At 42.9% G+C, this 15,785-nt stretch overlaps 1 protein-coding gene and 1 pseudogene across 1 annotated transcript; both read right to left on the reverse strand.

Moving 5' to 3' along the window:
- Positions 1 to 2,364: 2,364 nt before the first annotated feature.
- On the reverse strand, positions 2,365 to 3,809 carry LOC129677287 (WW domain binding protein 1-like; annotated as a pseudogene).
- A 5,410-nt stretch (positions 3,810 to 9,219) lies between these two features.
- Positions 9,220 to 11,899, reverse strand: LOC129677275 (F-box/LRR-repeat protein 17-like). The gene has a single exon (XM_055607923.1). It carries the CDS (start codon positions 11,441 to 11,443, stop codon positions 10,433 to 10,435), a length of 1,011 nt encoding a protein of 336 aa, XP_055463898.1. The 5' UTR covers positions 11,444 to 11,899; the 3' UTR covers positions 9,220 to 10,432.
- Positions 11,900 to 15,785: the final 3,886 nt, after the last annotated feature.

Genomic DNA, 15,785 nt, shown 5'->3' on the forward strand with positions numbered 1-15,785 from the left:
GACTCCCCTTCTCCCAGCTGCCTACTGCTGCTGAGCTAGCAGCAGTACTTTATGCCCACCTATCCTCTCCATATTGGAATTTGGTTTGACTTGGACATACAGAAGTCTTGTGCATGCTTTAGCAACTTCTATGAAACTGAATGCTTTACCTTATTATATTTTATTTTGTCATGTTTGATTGTTATCTCTTAGGAACCTGTTCTTTTCTAATGAGAGACATAAAGGCATCCAGAGGGGAGGGGAGGGAGGAGAAACCAGAAAGCACAGGGAGGGGAAACTATAATCAGGATATATTATATGAGGAAAAAAATCTATTTTTTCTTTGTTGTTGTTAGTGTTTTGTTTGGGGCTGGTTTTATTAGGGCTTTCCACAGTGGTTAGGGCCACTCTGTGTTCAGAACAATCACAGCACAGGATATGCATCACCCAGACTGCCCAGGGGTATCTGAACAGCTGAATCTTATTGCTTAAAATAAACATATTCACTATAACTGACGAGAGGCGTTGTACCTTGAACAAGAATGTGGTGATGGCTACAAATCTGACCATAGCACCCAGCCCTCTGCCAAACCCTTTCTCCCCTTTACCTCCCCAACTGAGTCAAGTCTCCCCGGACCCAACTCACTATTTCCAGTACTCTCTCTGAGCATCAGGATGGCCTAAAGCAGCAAGAACCAGACCTGTGGCTCTGTCATCATGAGAAGGGAAAGAGTGAGTCCCACCACAACATCAATTAACTAAAGAGGAGTTCGTTTGGGGAAAACTTATTCTTTTCTGGGTCACTTCAATGAGCTGTCTGGGATTTTAACAAGAAGGTAGTGGGAAAGGTGTACAATGGCTGCAGCCAAAGCCCCTGTGGCTACCCACTAACCCTCTAGAGCCTGGCTGAAGAGGGTGCGCATTTGTGGCTTCAAGGTATCTGCCAGAGAGCCCTGGTGATCTTGAGCAGGTGCATGTCTGAGTCCCAATCTGTCCAAGCATGTCACTCAAGAACCAAACTCTCTACATGAGCCAGACTGGATAGGAAATGTATATTTCAGCCGCTTCTATGCTCCTTTTTCCTGTCAAAACATGACTGGGTCTCTAGAGGCAGACAACAATAACCAGGCTCCTAAGGGCCTGCTGGAGATGGCTATCACCTCCTTCCAAAAGCCCTTTACATAGGCTGTTACATGAAAATGAGCCTCCACTAGGCTATGGGCATTGGCAGCCATGAAAAGCAGAGATAACCAAGGTATTCATTCTAGGTGGTCAGTTTAAAACAAACAAACAAACAAATGCACAAACAACAGACATAGTCAAACGACAGAAAATACTGTGAGAGCCAGGCTATGAGGCTGCCTTTCCCAGGACACACAACTCCCTCAGTCCATCTGCTTACAGAGGGCAAGGAGACAGAGACTGCAGACTGTGTTCAGGATGGGCAGGGACCACTGATCACCTGTGGGCATAGACAAAGAGCAGAGGTGGAAGAGGCTCTATCTCTACCAGTCATCAGACTTAGGCCTCCACTCACAGAAGGCCAAGGGTTACCAGGCCTGTTCAAACTCTTTTCTCCTGGCCTAACAGTTGGTAGACTCTTGTGAACTTAGCACAAAAGAAAGCTGCAGAATTCCCTTATCCAGAAGAAAATTTTTCCCACTGATATGGTTTTTGTTTCACCTAGCCTTTTGTTATTTGTTTTTAAAGGAAAACACAGAGAACACAGTATAACCTTCTACTCCTGAACTACCAGGCTGGAACAAGCTAGAGCCTGCTGAGAAAGGTCCTGCTTTGCAATGTACAAATGTGTACTTTCTACCTGGGACTTACTAGATCAACAAGTCCCTTACCAACCTGTCCATAAGCTCTCACCCTCCCATAGGATTAGACCAAAGCCAGTTCTGCTGACGCTGAGAGCCACAAATGACAATCCCCTGGTTCCTGTGGGTTTTCTTCTTCACTCAGGGCCAAAATAAACTGTCTCTCCAGGACTAAGACACAGTAAAGTTCTCTTATAAATCCACTCCATCACTGAGAACTATCTTAGAACCCAGTGCCAGCATCAGTCCTCAAGAGCTTTCCAGACGCATGTTTCTCAGCCAAGCAGGTAGGTGAGCTACAACACTGAAAATGGGATGGGAGTATGTAATAAGTCCCAAAACTAGCTTCTCAGTCTTCTACAACACTGTGCTTTTGTTGGAGTGCAGAGGCATCTATACCCCAAATCTGTACCTGGGGATGTGGGGAAAGTGAGACAACAGGAAAAAATAATAATAAAAGGACAAAGTAGCTGTACCATTTCTAAAAGTCACTTAATGCTTCCTTTATGAGTGTCCCCTACCCTGGTTGTTGTCAAGCTGTTGGGTGCAGGCAGGGTCTGTTCTAGCTGGGGGAGTTGTTGCACTGCCAGTTCTGTGAATCCTGTTCATTAATGGCGTGTTTAGCAGCAAGCAAAGCTGCTATGGCAAGTGGGGGTGCCCAGGCTCTCAAACCCACTCCTCAGAGGAGTAGACAGCGTCCTTTGTCTTCATCAATAGGAGGCCATATGTGACAGCTGTCACAGAAGTCCAGAGGCCCATCCACAGCATCATCTCTGAGTGTATTTGTAATGGAAGTTTCAGTTTCTTTGCAAACTCAGTTATGTTATGTAAATATGTTTTTGCTTTAATCCCAACGGTAGGATTTTAGTTTGGGCTTTAGTTTGTCCACAGCTGATAACTGCCTCCTGCAGGGCTCGGTCTTTGCCAGTTGGTAACAGCCTGCCTCATGTAGCATGGAGATGGGGTGTGGTTTAGGACTCTGAGAGATATAAACATGAGAGCCCAGGAAGAGAAAGTGTGGCAGTTTGGAGAGACCAGAGATGCTGCCTGGTGCAGCAGCTTGGAGGAGAAAAATGGATGAGACTGCTTGCTGTCTTTGCTGTTGATGGAGATTATAGTATATCCCCTAAAAGAACCCATCAATCCTAAACAACCAGTAGAAAAAAAGGGGCCTGAACCCCCTCTCCCTACTAATCTTCTCTCTCTTTCCTAGGGTTTGTTGAAAAGGAGGAAAAGGCATAAACACCCCAAATAAAATAGAATTTAAAAACAAGTTTAACATATATTGAACTCTTTGACATCATCATTGTGGTGGCTCTGATTGTACACACCACACACCCCTCAGTGCCCAAGTCACCTGTGAAGTGGTGATGTCTGCTTGGTGTCTTATCTTTTCTGTGTGGTATAGAAATACGCTACCATGCTCAGAAGTTTAATCTTTCAGTAGTTCCTCCTTACACTCCAAATCCCTGTCCAGAAAGGACCCTGGGTCCAACTCCCCATGGCTAGCCACTAAGCGAGTAGACTCCATTCCAGGGACTTTAATGGCCGCCCAATCATCAGGCACTTCAGAGGGCTGTGAGTCAATGACACCAGCATTGGGTGGGGTCTTGTGTGGCTTCCAGACAAAGAGCTGTGTTTCCAAGGAGCCATAGGGCAGGCTAGCACGCAGGGTGGGAAAGTCCTGCCCCTTGCAGCGCTACCCTGAAGAGACAGCAGCAAAACCTGAAGTAACATGGCAGTGATGAGTAATTGTGGGCTTCCTAGTAGGTGATCAGGTTGATTTTTATGTTGCCACCACTGATGGGTCTGAAAGCCATGCTTGGGCTCAGCGGTAGTGGTGGACACAGCAATAGTTCAGAAAGGTGATGCTGGCCCACATCAACCAGAATCCAACACTGTCCCCAAGAAAATGAGGAAAGGCTGGCCATCCCAAAGAACAGAGGCAGTAACTGTGACTCTGGGACGCCAAGAACTCTCTGGACAAGGACTTACCCCATAGTTCATAGTTGCAGCACTGAGACTGCCCACCACAGTGTTCAGTGTCACAGATGTAGCTTTGCCTGTTGGTACCCACACAGAGTTCCTTATCCTGTGGAGGCTCAGCCTTGACTGACAGGGGCTAGGCAGTACCTGGAGGAACAGAAGCGTGGGTGCCACACAGGAGCTCTCTCTTCTCCATCCCCCTCCTGCTCCTCCTCCTGCTCCTCCTCCATAGTACCACCACCACCTCTCTTCCTCCTCTTCCTCTTCTCTTCTTCCTTCTTCCCTCAAAAGTCTATTTTCAATAAAAGGGGAATAAAAGCTACGAGTCCACATGTGCACCTGCCATGCTATGTCCAGAAGAAACTGGTACCTTGTATACATGCATCACTTTCGGCTACTGCATTTTTTTCTGACTGGTCTTCCACAGTAATCCACGAGCGCTGGGAAGAATGCAGGCAGTAGGTCTGTTCTTTTTAGGCTTAGCATTCTGAAGTACCCTGTTGTCTAACCGTGGCTAGTTGAGAGTCTTTGTGTTAAATACCATATATTGCAAACAGAAGTTTCTCTAATGAGGGTTGAGAGAAACACTAATTAATTGATATAGTAATAACTCATTAGAGATTGGTTTCATACTATGCCCCCCACTGAGCTGAATAGGTTGTCTATTAGAGGTTAGGACCTATCTATCCATAGGTTTTTGGCCTAAAAAATGGTGATAGATTTAGGTTTTTATCTTGTGGAATTTAACTTAAATCCAATCAGAAAGTGGCTGGTTACTTCCATGATGTTTGGGCTATTATTGCAACAGTGAGCATGTCTTGTCAGGCCAATTGTTATTGCATCCCACAAGTTTCCTAGCTTGCTAAAACAGGTGATTATTCTTCTCTTCTGTTAGCATGCATGGAACCTGTCAACACTATGAAGATTGCATGGGGTGTCCAGGTCAGTTCTAGCTTGATTTATCCATGTTCTATGATTTAAGTATGTGCTGTCTTCTGAAAGAGAGTGTTACCTTCAAGTTCTGTAGGGTAGCCAAGAACATTGGTAATACCCTGCCATGTTTGAGGTTCTATGGTAGCTCACTGGGAATCAACTCTTAAAGAGGTAACCAATTCCTCACACAAGGTGTTTGTTAGACTATCATATTTGGTAGGAACATTGCTGCTTTATAATACTGTACCTCAATTTTAACTTTTTTCTTATGTGTCGGTATATATATATATATTTGTGTGTGTATCCCGATAGACAGACAGACAGAAAGACTGACAGACAGATAGTTTTAGAAGTAGAGATATATAGGAAGCTTTTACAGTAACAAGCTTACAATTGCCTTCATTCCCTCCTTTATCCTGGTCTATTATACGTCATCCCAATTTAACCTTTCCTGTTACATAATTTTCTTAAAAGAAAATCTTTTATAACCATGCATTCTACCACTCCTCTCATGAAAGTCCCTGCCCATGGCTCCTTGTGAATTTCCTGATGTCTGTGAATATTCCAAATTTAAATCCAAATAGTCAAAGCTAACATTCACAAATGAGAAAACATGATATTTGTCTTTCTGTGTCTGTGTTACCTCACTCAGAAACGAGTCTTTCTAACTCCATTCATTTTCCTGTGAATTTTTAAATTTTATTTTGCTTAATTAATATTAATTAATTAATTGTGTAAATATAGCACATTGTCATTATCTCTACCTCAGTTGGTAACATCTAGGTTGTTTCTAATTCCTGGTTGTTGTGAATAGAGCAGCATTGAATATAAATGAGCAGGTGTTTTTGTATCAGGGTATGGAGTTCTTCAGGTGTATGTCCAAGAGTGGCATACCTGGATCATGCAGTAGATGTATCCTAGGTCATTTATATTTCAACCCCACACAAAGAACTACAGGAAACTAAGGAATGCTGAAAATGAGGAAATAGTCTTTTCCCAAGGAAGAACACACCTGTAGAAGAATTTTAATCCACGAACATGGCTGCTCTGGCTAGACTTCAGGCAGTCCTTTAATCCCAGCAGACAGAGGCAAGTAGATCTCTGAGTTCAAGGCCATCCTGGTATAGAGAAAGTTTCAGGTAAAGAAAAACTTAGGTCCAGGCATAGTAGTACATGCCTTTAATCCCAGCACAGAGGAGACAGAGGCATGCAGATCCCTGAGTTCTAGTCAGTTCTAGTCAGTCAGTTAGGTTGAGTCAGTGAACTGAGAGGCAGCACAGTGAAGTTGAACTTGTGGCAGTTCAAGTTTGTGGAATTCAGAGCAGTTTTTACCAGGAGAGTTTTACAGAGACAGGTTGAAGAGAGAACAAGTTAGACATAGGAGAAGACTGAATGAGCCAGCGAATGAGAAGGAAATGGAAGATTAGAAGAGATTGCTAAGAGTTAGTTCAAGACCAATGTAGAGCAATTAATGATATAGGTGTAGGGAAAAAAATTTCTGAATAAGGACCCCATTTGCCCAAGAAATAAGGCCAACAATTAACAAGAGGGACATCGTGAAAACTGAAAGGTTTCTGTTCTGCTAAAGAAACAACCTATTGGGTGATCAGGAAGCCCATAGAATGACAGAGAATTTTTGTCAGTTTTACATCTGACAGAGGATTACTAACCAAAATGCACAAAGAACCCCCCCCCCAAAAAAAAAAACAGGACACATTCAAGAAATGGTCCTGGGATCTAACAGTTTCAGTGTTTTGGGGTTCACATTTAGGTCTTTGATCCATTGGAGTTAGTTTCTGTGCAACTCTGTGATAAGATGGGTATAATTTTATTCTTCTGCATATAGATTTAAAGTTTTCCCAGCACCATTTACTAAAGATGCTGTCTTTTTCCCAGCTTATGTTTTTGGCATCTTTGTCAAATATTAAATTTCTGAAGTTAGGTGTGCTCATGTTTGGGTCTTTGATTTTGTTCCACTGGTCTAAATGCCTGTTTTTTCTGCCAATAACATTGTTTTTATTAGTATGGCTCTGTAATATATCTTGAGAACTGCAGCGATAATTCCTGTAGCATTGTTCTTTTTGCTCAGGATCATTTGGCTATCCAGATCTTTTGTAGTACCATAAGAATTTTAGGAATTTTTTTTCTATTTCTATGAAGAATGAGGTGGAGAGTTGGATTCAGATGACAGTGAATCTATAAATAGCTTTTGGTAAAACTGTCATTTTCACAATATTAATTACACCAATCCATGTTCATGGGGTGTGCTTCCATTTTCTAATGTCTTTCTTTTTTTTCCATGAGTTTAAAGTTTTCATGTAAAGATATTTTAATCTCCATAATTAGACTTATTCCTAGATGTTTTCTTTTCTTTAAGGCTACTGTGAATGAGTGTGTCCATGATATCTTTCCATATGTGTTTGTTGGTGGTGTATAGAAAAGGCATTGATTTGTACAAGTTAATTCTGTATCCTGCCAAGTTGAATTTGATTAGAGTTTTTAAATCTCTTATATGTAATACCATGTCATATGCAAACACAGATACTCTGACTCCTTTTCCTATTTGTGTCCCTTTAATTTTCTTCTCCTGCCTTATTGCTCCAGCCCCTGTCTCACACATAATGTTAGTGGGATTGCTTCAAGTTTTCCTCTATTTAGAATGAATGATGTTGGTTGTAGGTTTCTCACATTTAGCTTTTATTATTTTGAGGTATGTAAATCTCTCTACTTCTACTTTATCCAGAACTTTGATCATGGTAGCATGTTGGATTTTGTCAAAGCCTCTTCTGCCATCTATTGGAATGATCATATGATTTTTGTCTTATTTCCACATGTGTGATTTATTTTATGACTTGCATTTCAGGGATAAAGCCAGTCTTGTCATAGTGGATAATCATTTTTATGTATGTGTGTATTCTACTTGCAAGTATTTCATTAAACATTTAGAATTTATAGTCATCAGGAATATTGGCCTGCAGTTTTTTTTATAATATTTTATTATTATTATTAATTACACTTTATTCATTTTGTACCCCCCCATAAGCCCCTCCCATCTCCCCTCCCGATCCCACCCTTCCTCCCCTTTCTGCATGCATGCCCCTCCCCAAGTCCACTGATAGAGGAGGTCTTCCTCTCCTTCTTTCTGACCTTAGTCTATCAGATCACATCAGGAGTGGCTGCATTGTCATCTTCTGTGGCCTGGTAAGAGTGTTCCCCCCTCAGGGGGAGGTGATCAACGAGCAGGCCAATCAGATTATGTCAGAGGCAGTCCCTCTTCCCATTACTATGTAACCCACTTGGAAACTGAACTGCCATGGGCTACATCTGTGCAGGGGTTCTAGGTTATCTCCATGAATAGTCCTTGGTTGAAGTATGAGTTTCTGGGAATGTTTTTTGTTGTTGTTGTTGTTGTTGTTGTTGTTATTGCTACTGTGTCTTTTCCTGATTTGGTTGTATGATACTGGCTTCATAGATGTATTCTCATTTTCTTTCTTTCTCTGTGTGTGTGGGGGGTGGGATGCACACTTTATTTATTTATTTATTTATTTATTTATTTACTTACTTACTTACTTACTTACTTACTTAAACATTTAAACATTTAAGCAGGATATGGTATAGATCTTCTTTGACCTCATGTAATTCTGCTCTGAATCCACCTGAGCCTGGGAACCTTTTAATTGGAGGGCTTTTCATTACTATTTTGATCTCATTGTTATGGGTCTGTTTAGGTTGTTTTCTTTTTGCTTTAATTTGGGTAGTTTCGCTGAATCTCAAATTCATGTATTTATTTTAGGATTTTCAAGTTAATGAATTACTAGTTTTTAAAGTATTCTTTTTTATAATATTCTAAATTTCTTTATAGTGTTTGTTGTTAATTTCTTTTCCTTGCTCATTTTTGATTCTGTTAATTTGGGTCCTGTCTTTGTTTTTCCTAGTTGGGCCAATAGCCTGCCAACCTTGTGTATCTTCTCAGAGCACCAGCTCTTAAATTTGTTGATTCTTTCTACTGTTTTCTATTTTATTGATTTCTGCTCTGATTTTTATTACTTCTTGCTGTTTTGGGCTTTATTTTTATTTTTTCCAATTTTTAGTTGTACCATTTATTCATTTATTTGTGCTCTTTCTGATATTTTTGCTGATATTTTATTTATCTATATCAGTGGTTCTCAACCTTCCTAATGCTGTGACCCTTTTTTATAGTATCTCATGTTGTGGTGACCCCCAACAATAATGTTGTTTTTATTGTTGCTTCATAATTGTAATTTTGCTACTGTTATCAATCATAATGTAAATATCTGTTTTCCAAAGGTTTGGGGTGGTCGTGACCCACAAGTTGAGAACCACTGATCTCCATTATCCTGTGATTTATAGGACTTGAGAAAATTTCCTTTGCCCAAAATTCATCCCCTGAACACACAAACTAATTATTCCCCCAGCAAATGCAACTCCATACTAATTAAATCTTTATGTTTTGACACAAGGAAATGAGAAACTTGTTCAGTCTTTTGCTGTATTGTTCACAAGAACATCAATGTCACAGTAAAATACATCCAAATACACAATTACACATATGTTAAAGTCTAATCAAATAAGGTACACTGATGTGACAGTAACATTTACAATTACATTGGCAGTTAATTCAGTAACAATGAAAGTAGCCAAATTTTCCTGAAGGTTATTTCTGGCTAGTCTTATTTAAATACCATCCACACTGAAAACCCAAGTTCTTATCTTTTAACCTCCAGGAAAAGGTAAGGGAACAAAGACAGAATACAGGGGGAAAGGGAGTTCATAATGTAATACAAACTATCACAATGTTTATCTGTAGCTCTGACAAAGCAGGAAATTTTACTCAGTAAAGGACAGTGACACAAAATTCCTACCAGGCACTTCACTTCTCCACTCCCAACCCCAACATAAAAGACTTCTGACTTCTGGTAATCCATTACATATGAAGGTAAGGAAGTAAGAAGGAAAAACAACAGCATAAACAACAGAGATTTTTTTTTCAAGTCAAGCTGGCCAAAATTCCTTAGTTCAAGACCTCCATTTGCTCTTTAGTTTAATGGGTGTGACCTTGAACCATTCAACCACTTTAAGCCCATCTACACTTAGTTTTACAAGAGAAAACGAAAAGTCCTCTTCTTCCTGGCTCACCGGTGTTAAGTCATCTGTCCCAAATACTGGAATGTCCATTTCTTTTTGAATACAGTAAATATTGACAGGACTCATCTCACAGCATCAAATGGAGGAAATCCATGAGATTTGTATATATAAAGCTCTGGTACAGTGACTGATCATGGTACATGCTTAATTGTAAGCTATTGGCACTAAGTAGCAGTTATCAAACCTGAAAACAGTTTGGAAACTTTCAAACATCAATATGTAAAGTTGTTACCCACCAAATATAAATTGCTCAAGTGTGCGTATATTTATTCCACAGAAATCTAATAGTTTCTATGTAGGGATTTGCTAATGCAATAAATGAATCCTGAATTGTGGAAACAGACCTAATCTACTACAAGGCATTCAGCAGACTCCAAGCTTTTCTACTTCAAAACAAGCCTTAAGCACGGGGCCTACTGGCTTTCCAGTATCCCCTTCGGGCGACCCCTGGCATTCAGGGACCCCCACTCCTCCGTGCACAGGGGGAGGAAAGAGAAAGCCTTAGGAGGGTGGGGGTGGGGTGGGGGAAAATGGCATCCTTGGGCCTAGTCATCCACATCCACCTCAAGCACGATGGACCCCGGCAGCTGGTTGATATCTAGGGTTTCGGGGGGCGACTCCCTAAAGTAGCTGCAGGGGTTTTCGGGAAGCTTCTTATAGTCCGCGTCACGGCTTTCCAGCTGCGGCTGGACGGACCAGGGGGCGATGCCTCCAGCTCGGAGTACGTCCTCGGCGACCTCTAGGAGAGAACTCTGGGAGGCTGGAGAGGTGGGCCTGGAGCCGAGCCCTGGCGGGGACTGCTCTGGGGCCTGGCAGCATCCTGCATCTAGCTGCTGCAACAGCGAGGCACCTCCCCCCACAGGTCCTCTTCCTCCTCTTCCTCCTACTCCTCCTTCTCCTCCTCCACCGCCGCCGCGGGGCTGCATGCAGAAGGTGCTGTCAGGAATCCCGGCCTCCTGAACCTTGCACACTATCTCGGGGGCCAAGGGGTGCTCACCGTGTGGCGGCAGCCCCTGGAAAAGCTGGACGGCGGCAGGCGGCCCCAGAAAGCGCAAAGGCCCCATGCTTGCCACGAAGAGGCTGCGGCCCTGCTGCTCCCAAGCGGCGGCGGCGGCCAGACCCAGCTCCCGGCAACGTGTCGCGGGAGAAGAGGCCGAGGAGGCGGCGGCGGCGGCGGCCGATGACAGCAGGAAGCGGCGGGCGGCAGCGGCGCAGTCCTCAGCAGCCAAGGCCGCGTAGCGCGGCTCCAGAGGCTGCAAGGGGGCGGCGGCGTAGGCCCTGTCCCGCGGCGGCAGCGGCGGCGGCGGCGACAGCGGCGGCTCCTCCTCTGGGCCGGCAGGGGCGGGCCCGCCGGGGCTGTGCACGATGAAGCAGAGCATGCAGGGCCCGCGGAAGAAGCAGTCGCGGTTCCGAGACCCCGCGGCCTGGGGGGACGCCTTGGTAGTGGCCCGGCCCGGCAGTCTGATGAGAGGGCGGCGGCGGCGACACCAGCTGCAGCAGCGAGGCTTCTTCTGGCTGGGGCGGTTACGAGGCTCCTTTGAGAGAAGGTGGCCCATAAAGACGGCCCCTAGGAGGGCTACCTGGACCGGGTGGGATGGAGGCCCGAGAGGCGGGCTCCTAGGGCCTCTGCAGACCGCGGGCTGGCTGGGCCTGTGCCCGCCGCTAGCCCTCCGCGAGCTGCGCACCTGATACACTCGACGATGCGGGTGGGCGTCAGCTGCTGGGGACCCAGGCGGCCAGATGCAAGCTACATACTTTGGCCCCGAAAGCCAGGAGAAGATGGACGAGAGCTGTGGGGACTGGAGAGAGGAAGCGAGTGGGTCGCTAGGCCAGTTGCTTCGGTCAGTCTGCGCAGTAGTGGGGGCAACGTCAGTCCTGCTCAGACCACTTGAACTGCGGCTCTGCCAGCGGCGCCTGTGCCTGCGACACGACAGAAGCCGCAGGAGCACACCACCCACTCCAAGAGGGGGCGGAGCCGGCCTTGGGGGCGCGCCGGAGGGGGGGGTGATGAAGGACGGAGGGGAGCGGGGTGCGGGGGATGAGGGAGGTTGGAGGGGTGGCTCACCTGGTTGGGTTGTCACACTAGCAAAAGGCTGCTTATTTACCCAGCCCCCCTGACCAGAGGTTCCTTAGAGGCCCGAAGCCCCATGCCTCTTCTGAGGTGGGCTGATTTTTCTGATATTTTTAATGTAGGCACTTAGAGCTATAATTTTTCCTCACAGGACTACTTTCAATGTATACCAAAGGTTTCACGTTGCGTTTTCCTTCAGTTCCAGTAAATGTCGTTTCTTTCATGATTTCTTCTTAAATGATGTTAATCCCCATGAATTCATCTATTTACTAGAGATTTGTCTGCCCTCTGCTTTGTTGCATTATGATCAGATAGTATACACAGTATTATTTTAATCTATCTGAATTTATAAAGATTTGTTTTGTGTCTGTTTTGGAGAACCTTCCTTATGTGGCTGAGTAGAATGTGTGTCCTTTGGGGTTTGTGTGGAATATTCTGTAGAAATCTTTTAAGTCTATTTGATGTGTGATGCCATTTAATTCTCATGATTCTCTGTTTATCTTTTGTCCAGATGACTTGTCTTTTGAAGAAAGACAAGCATTGAACTCACAGAGAATTAACAGGTTGATGTTAGTCTTTGACTTTGAGTCCATCAGTATATTTTTAAATGAAATTAGGTGCACCAGAGTTTAGTGCTATACATTTAGGATAGAAATGCCTTCTTGGTAAATTGTTCTCTTGATTATAACTAAGTACCCTTCTTTATCTCTTCTCATTCACTTTAGTTTGAAGTATATTTTGTCATATATAAGAACAGCAATGCCACTTGCTTCTTTGTCACCTGTCTCATCTGACTGGAGTGCCTTTGTCGATGCTTTGGCTCTAAGGCAGTGCCTAGCTTTAAAACCTTAAGATGTGTTTTATGGGCAACACACAGATGGATTTTTTTTTCCTTGATGATTAAGCTAGTCTGTTATTTAATTGGAGAATTGAGACCATCGATATTTAAAGTTAATACTTAAAAGTCTGTGCTGACTATAGGCATTGTATTGTTGCTTTGTGTAGTATTATGTTCTCACTACTTTGTGCTTTAATGGTTCGAGTTTTGTGTTTCTTTCCACAGTCTCTTAGCAGTGTTCACTTCTTTCTTCAGCCTGAAATACAGCTTCCTATACTTTCTTTAGGTTTTGTTTGTGGGATATAAAGTTTTCAGGATGTTTATATCATGAAAAAAAATTTCTTTCAGTATGGCAGATATTTTCACTGGGCACATTACTATAGGTTGTTGTTGGTGGTGGTGGTGGTGGTGGTGGTGGTGTGTCTGTGTGTGTGTGTGTGTGTTTTAGCTCTAGGATCTTCTGGCTTTCTAAGTTTCCATTGAGAAATCATTTGTTATTCTGATAAGTTTTTCTTTTTTGTGACTTGCCATTTTTCTTTTGCAGCTTTCAATACACTTTCTTTGTTCTGTATTCTTGATGATTTAGCTATCATATGCTGTGGGTATTTTCTTTTCTGGTCTTATATATTTGATGTTCTGTGTGCTTCTTCTATTTCTATGGGTCTAACTTTCCTTCCTTTGTCGACTTGCGTAGCATTCATCTTTAAAACTGTACTTTATTTAGAGTGTTTAGGCCTCAACCTCCCTTCCAACCTCCCACATCTAACGCGGGAGAGAGAAGGTTAGTGGGGAGAGAGTACCCTGTTACTTCTCCCAGCTGTTTAGGATTTATGGGTTTTTAGTACTATACCAATTGCTCCGCCAATAGCAGATGCAGCCAGAAGTCTTCTTTAAGCTGCTGAGCCACAAAAGCATTTCTCTCCATCTGTCTGCTCCAAACCACCTCACCTTCCATCTCTCTGGTCTCTCCAAACTGCCACTTGCCACACACCAACATCAAATGCCACCACCTCTCTTTCTGGAGTCTCAAATTTATACCTTCAGAGTCCTAGACAACATCCCTTTCCATGCCGAACATGGAAGGCTGTTACCAGGTGGCAAAAGCCACACCTCACACAAGACAATTAACAGATGTGGACAAACTATAGCCCAACTAAAATCCCACACTTGGGTTTAAAACAAAAACATATTTACGTAACTGAGTTTACAAAGAAACCAAAACTTTCATTACAGATTTGTTCTCTGATCTTGTTGAAGATCTCATCTATGCCATTGGCCTGAACTTCTCCCTCATCTATGCCTATAATTTGAATGCTGTCCCACACTTCCTATATATTTTTCTTTGTATTTAAAAAAAAAGTTCATATTCTTTGCTTATTTCTTCTAGACCTTCCATTTTATCTTTGAGCCCTGATATCTATCTTTTCCTTAATTCATTCACTTTGAAATTTCTTATTGTGTTATTGGATTTTTTTTCAATTCCATCTTCTTTTCAGCTTGGATCCTTTAAAAGTTTTTGTCCTTTTAATTACATTTTAAAATTCTACATTCATTTCCTTATTTCTGTCAACTTCATGTTTGTGTTTTTTTTTTTAAGTTTTACTGAGCTGCTTTTTTTTTTTGGAAACTCCTTGATTTCTTTTAATGAAGTTTATGATTGTTCCTTTAAAATGTGTGTCCTGGAACTCATCTATGTAATTGTTCTTGGAGAACATGTCTATAAGACTGGTAAGTGTTAGAGAGAAACACTGTCTTGACCTCATACATGGTTTATATTGTAATGAGATGATTGTTTTGTGATGCAAAATGGACATATGAATGTCCTTAGTTAGCTCTATATGTAGTATGGACAGAGCAAGCAGGTTGGGTTTAGCTTACAGGTTGAATATAGTTTTTCGGAGGATGTAGTCAGATGCACATAAGGGACTGGATTTCTGTACAGGATGTCCATCCTGGACCAAGACTGGAGGGTTAGGGTAGATGGTGGAGTGTTGGAGAGGATGTATGGAGGAGAGGACCAAGCAGACTTACTACCCAGGTAGACAGTGGGGTAGGGTGTGCAGGATCTGACTTGGTGGAGAGGTTCAGTGTTGTATGGGTGGCACTGTGGGTCAGGGGCAGGAAGGACTGCTTCTAGCGGAAGGTTAGAGGTTGGTTGAAGTGCAGGCAAAGGTGGCAAGACTAGACCAGTGTAGTGGATGTGAGACCCAGGTTAGATCTGGGGATTGAGGAGAATCATGGAAGGAAGAATCAGAAGGACTCACCTGGTTACATTCTAGAGAAAGATGTCCCTTTAATTTTTGATGTCCTTTGACTCCAGTTTTTTTCAGTATAGATTTTTCCAGATAACATATTATTAAAAATGATATTCTTAAATCACCCACTATCATTGTGTTGGAGTTGATCTGTTGTTTTAAATATAATAGTGTTCCTTATATGAAATAGGATACTCCTTTGTTTGGTGCATATATGTTCAGTATTATACATGTGGTAGTTTGAATAAGATTCATATATTTGAATACTTAGTCATCAGGAACCAGCACTATTTGAAAAGATTAGGAGGCTGGAGAGATGGCTCAGTGGTTAAGAGCACTGTCTGCTCTTCCAAAGGACTCACTCGGGTTCAATTCCCAGCACATGATAGCTCACAACTGTCTGTAACGCCAATTATTAAATAAATTATTTTAAAAAAAGATTAAGAGGTGTGGCCTTGTTGGAGAAAGTGTAAGGCTGAGGATGAGCTTTGAGGTGTCAGAAGCCCAAGCCAGGCCCAGTGGCTCTCTCTTCCTGCTCCCTTAAAATTTGGCTGTAGAACTCTGGGCTACCTTGTCTGCCTGCATACTGCCATACTACTGACTATGAGAATAATGGACTAAATCTCAGAAACTGTAAGCCAGCCCCATGCTTTCTTTTTATAACAGTTGTCATGGTCATGATGTCTCTTCACAGCAATGGAATACTAAGACAGAAGTTGGCACCAGGGAGCAGG

Source organism: Psammomys obesus, unplaced genomic scaffold (assembly GCF_907164565.1).
Source record: "Psammomys obesus unplaced genomic scaffold, mPsaObe1.curated_primary_1811, whole genome shotgun sequence".
NCBI lineage: Eukaryota > Metazoa > Chordata > Mammalia > Rodentia > Muridae > Psammomys > Psammomys obesus.

What these genes read in the sequence shown, in the direction of transcription:
- LOC129677275 (XM_055607923.1), bottom strand. Translation starts at nt 11,443, where the DNA reads ATGGGCCACCTTCTCTCAAAGGAGCCTCGTAACCGCCCCAGCCAGAAG.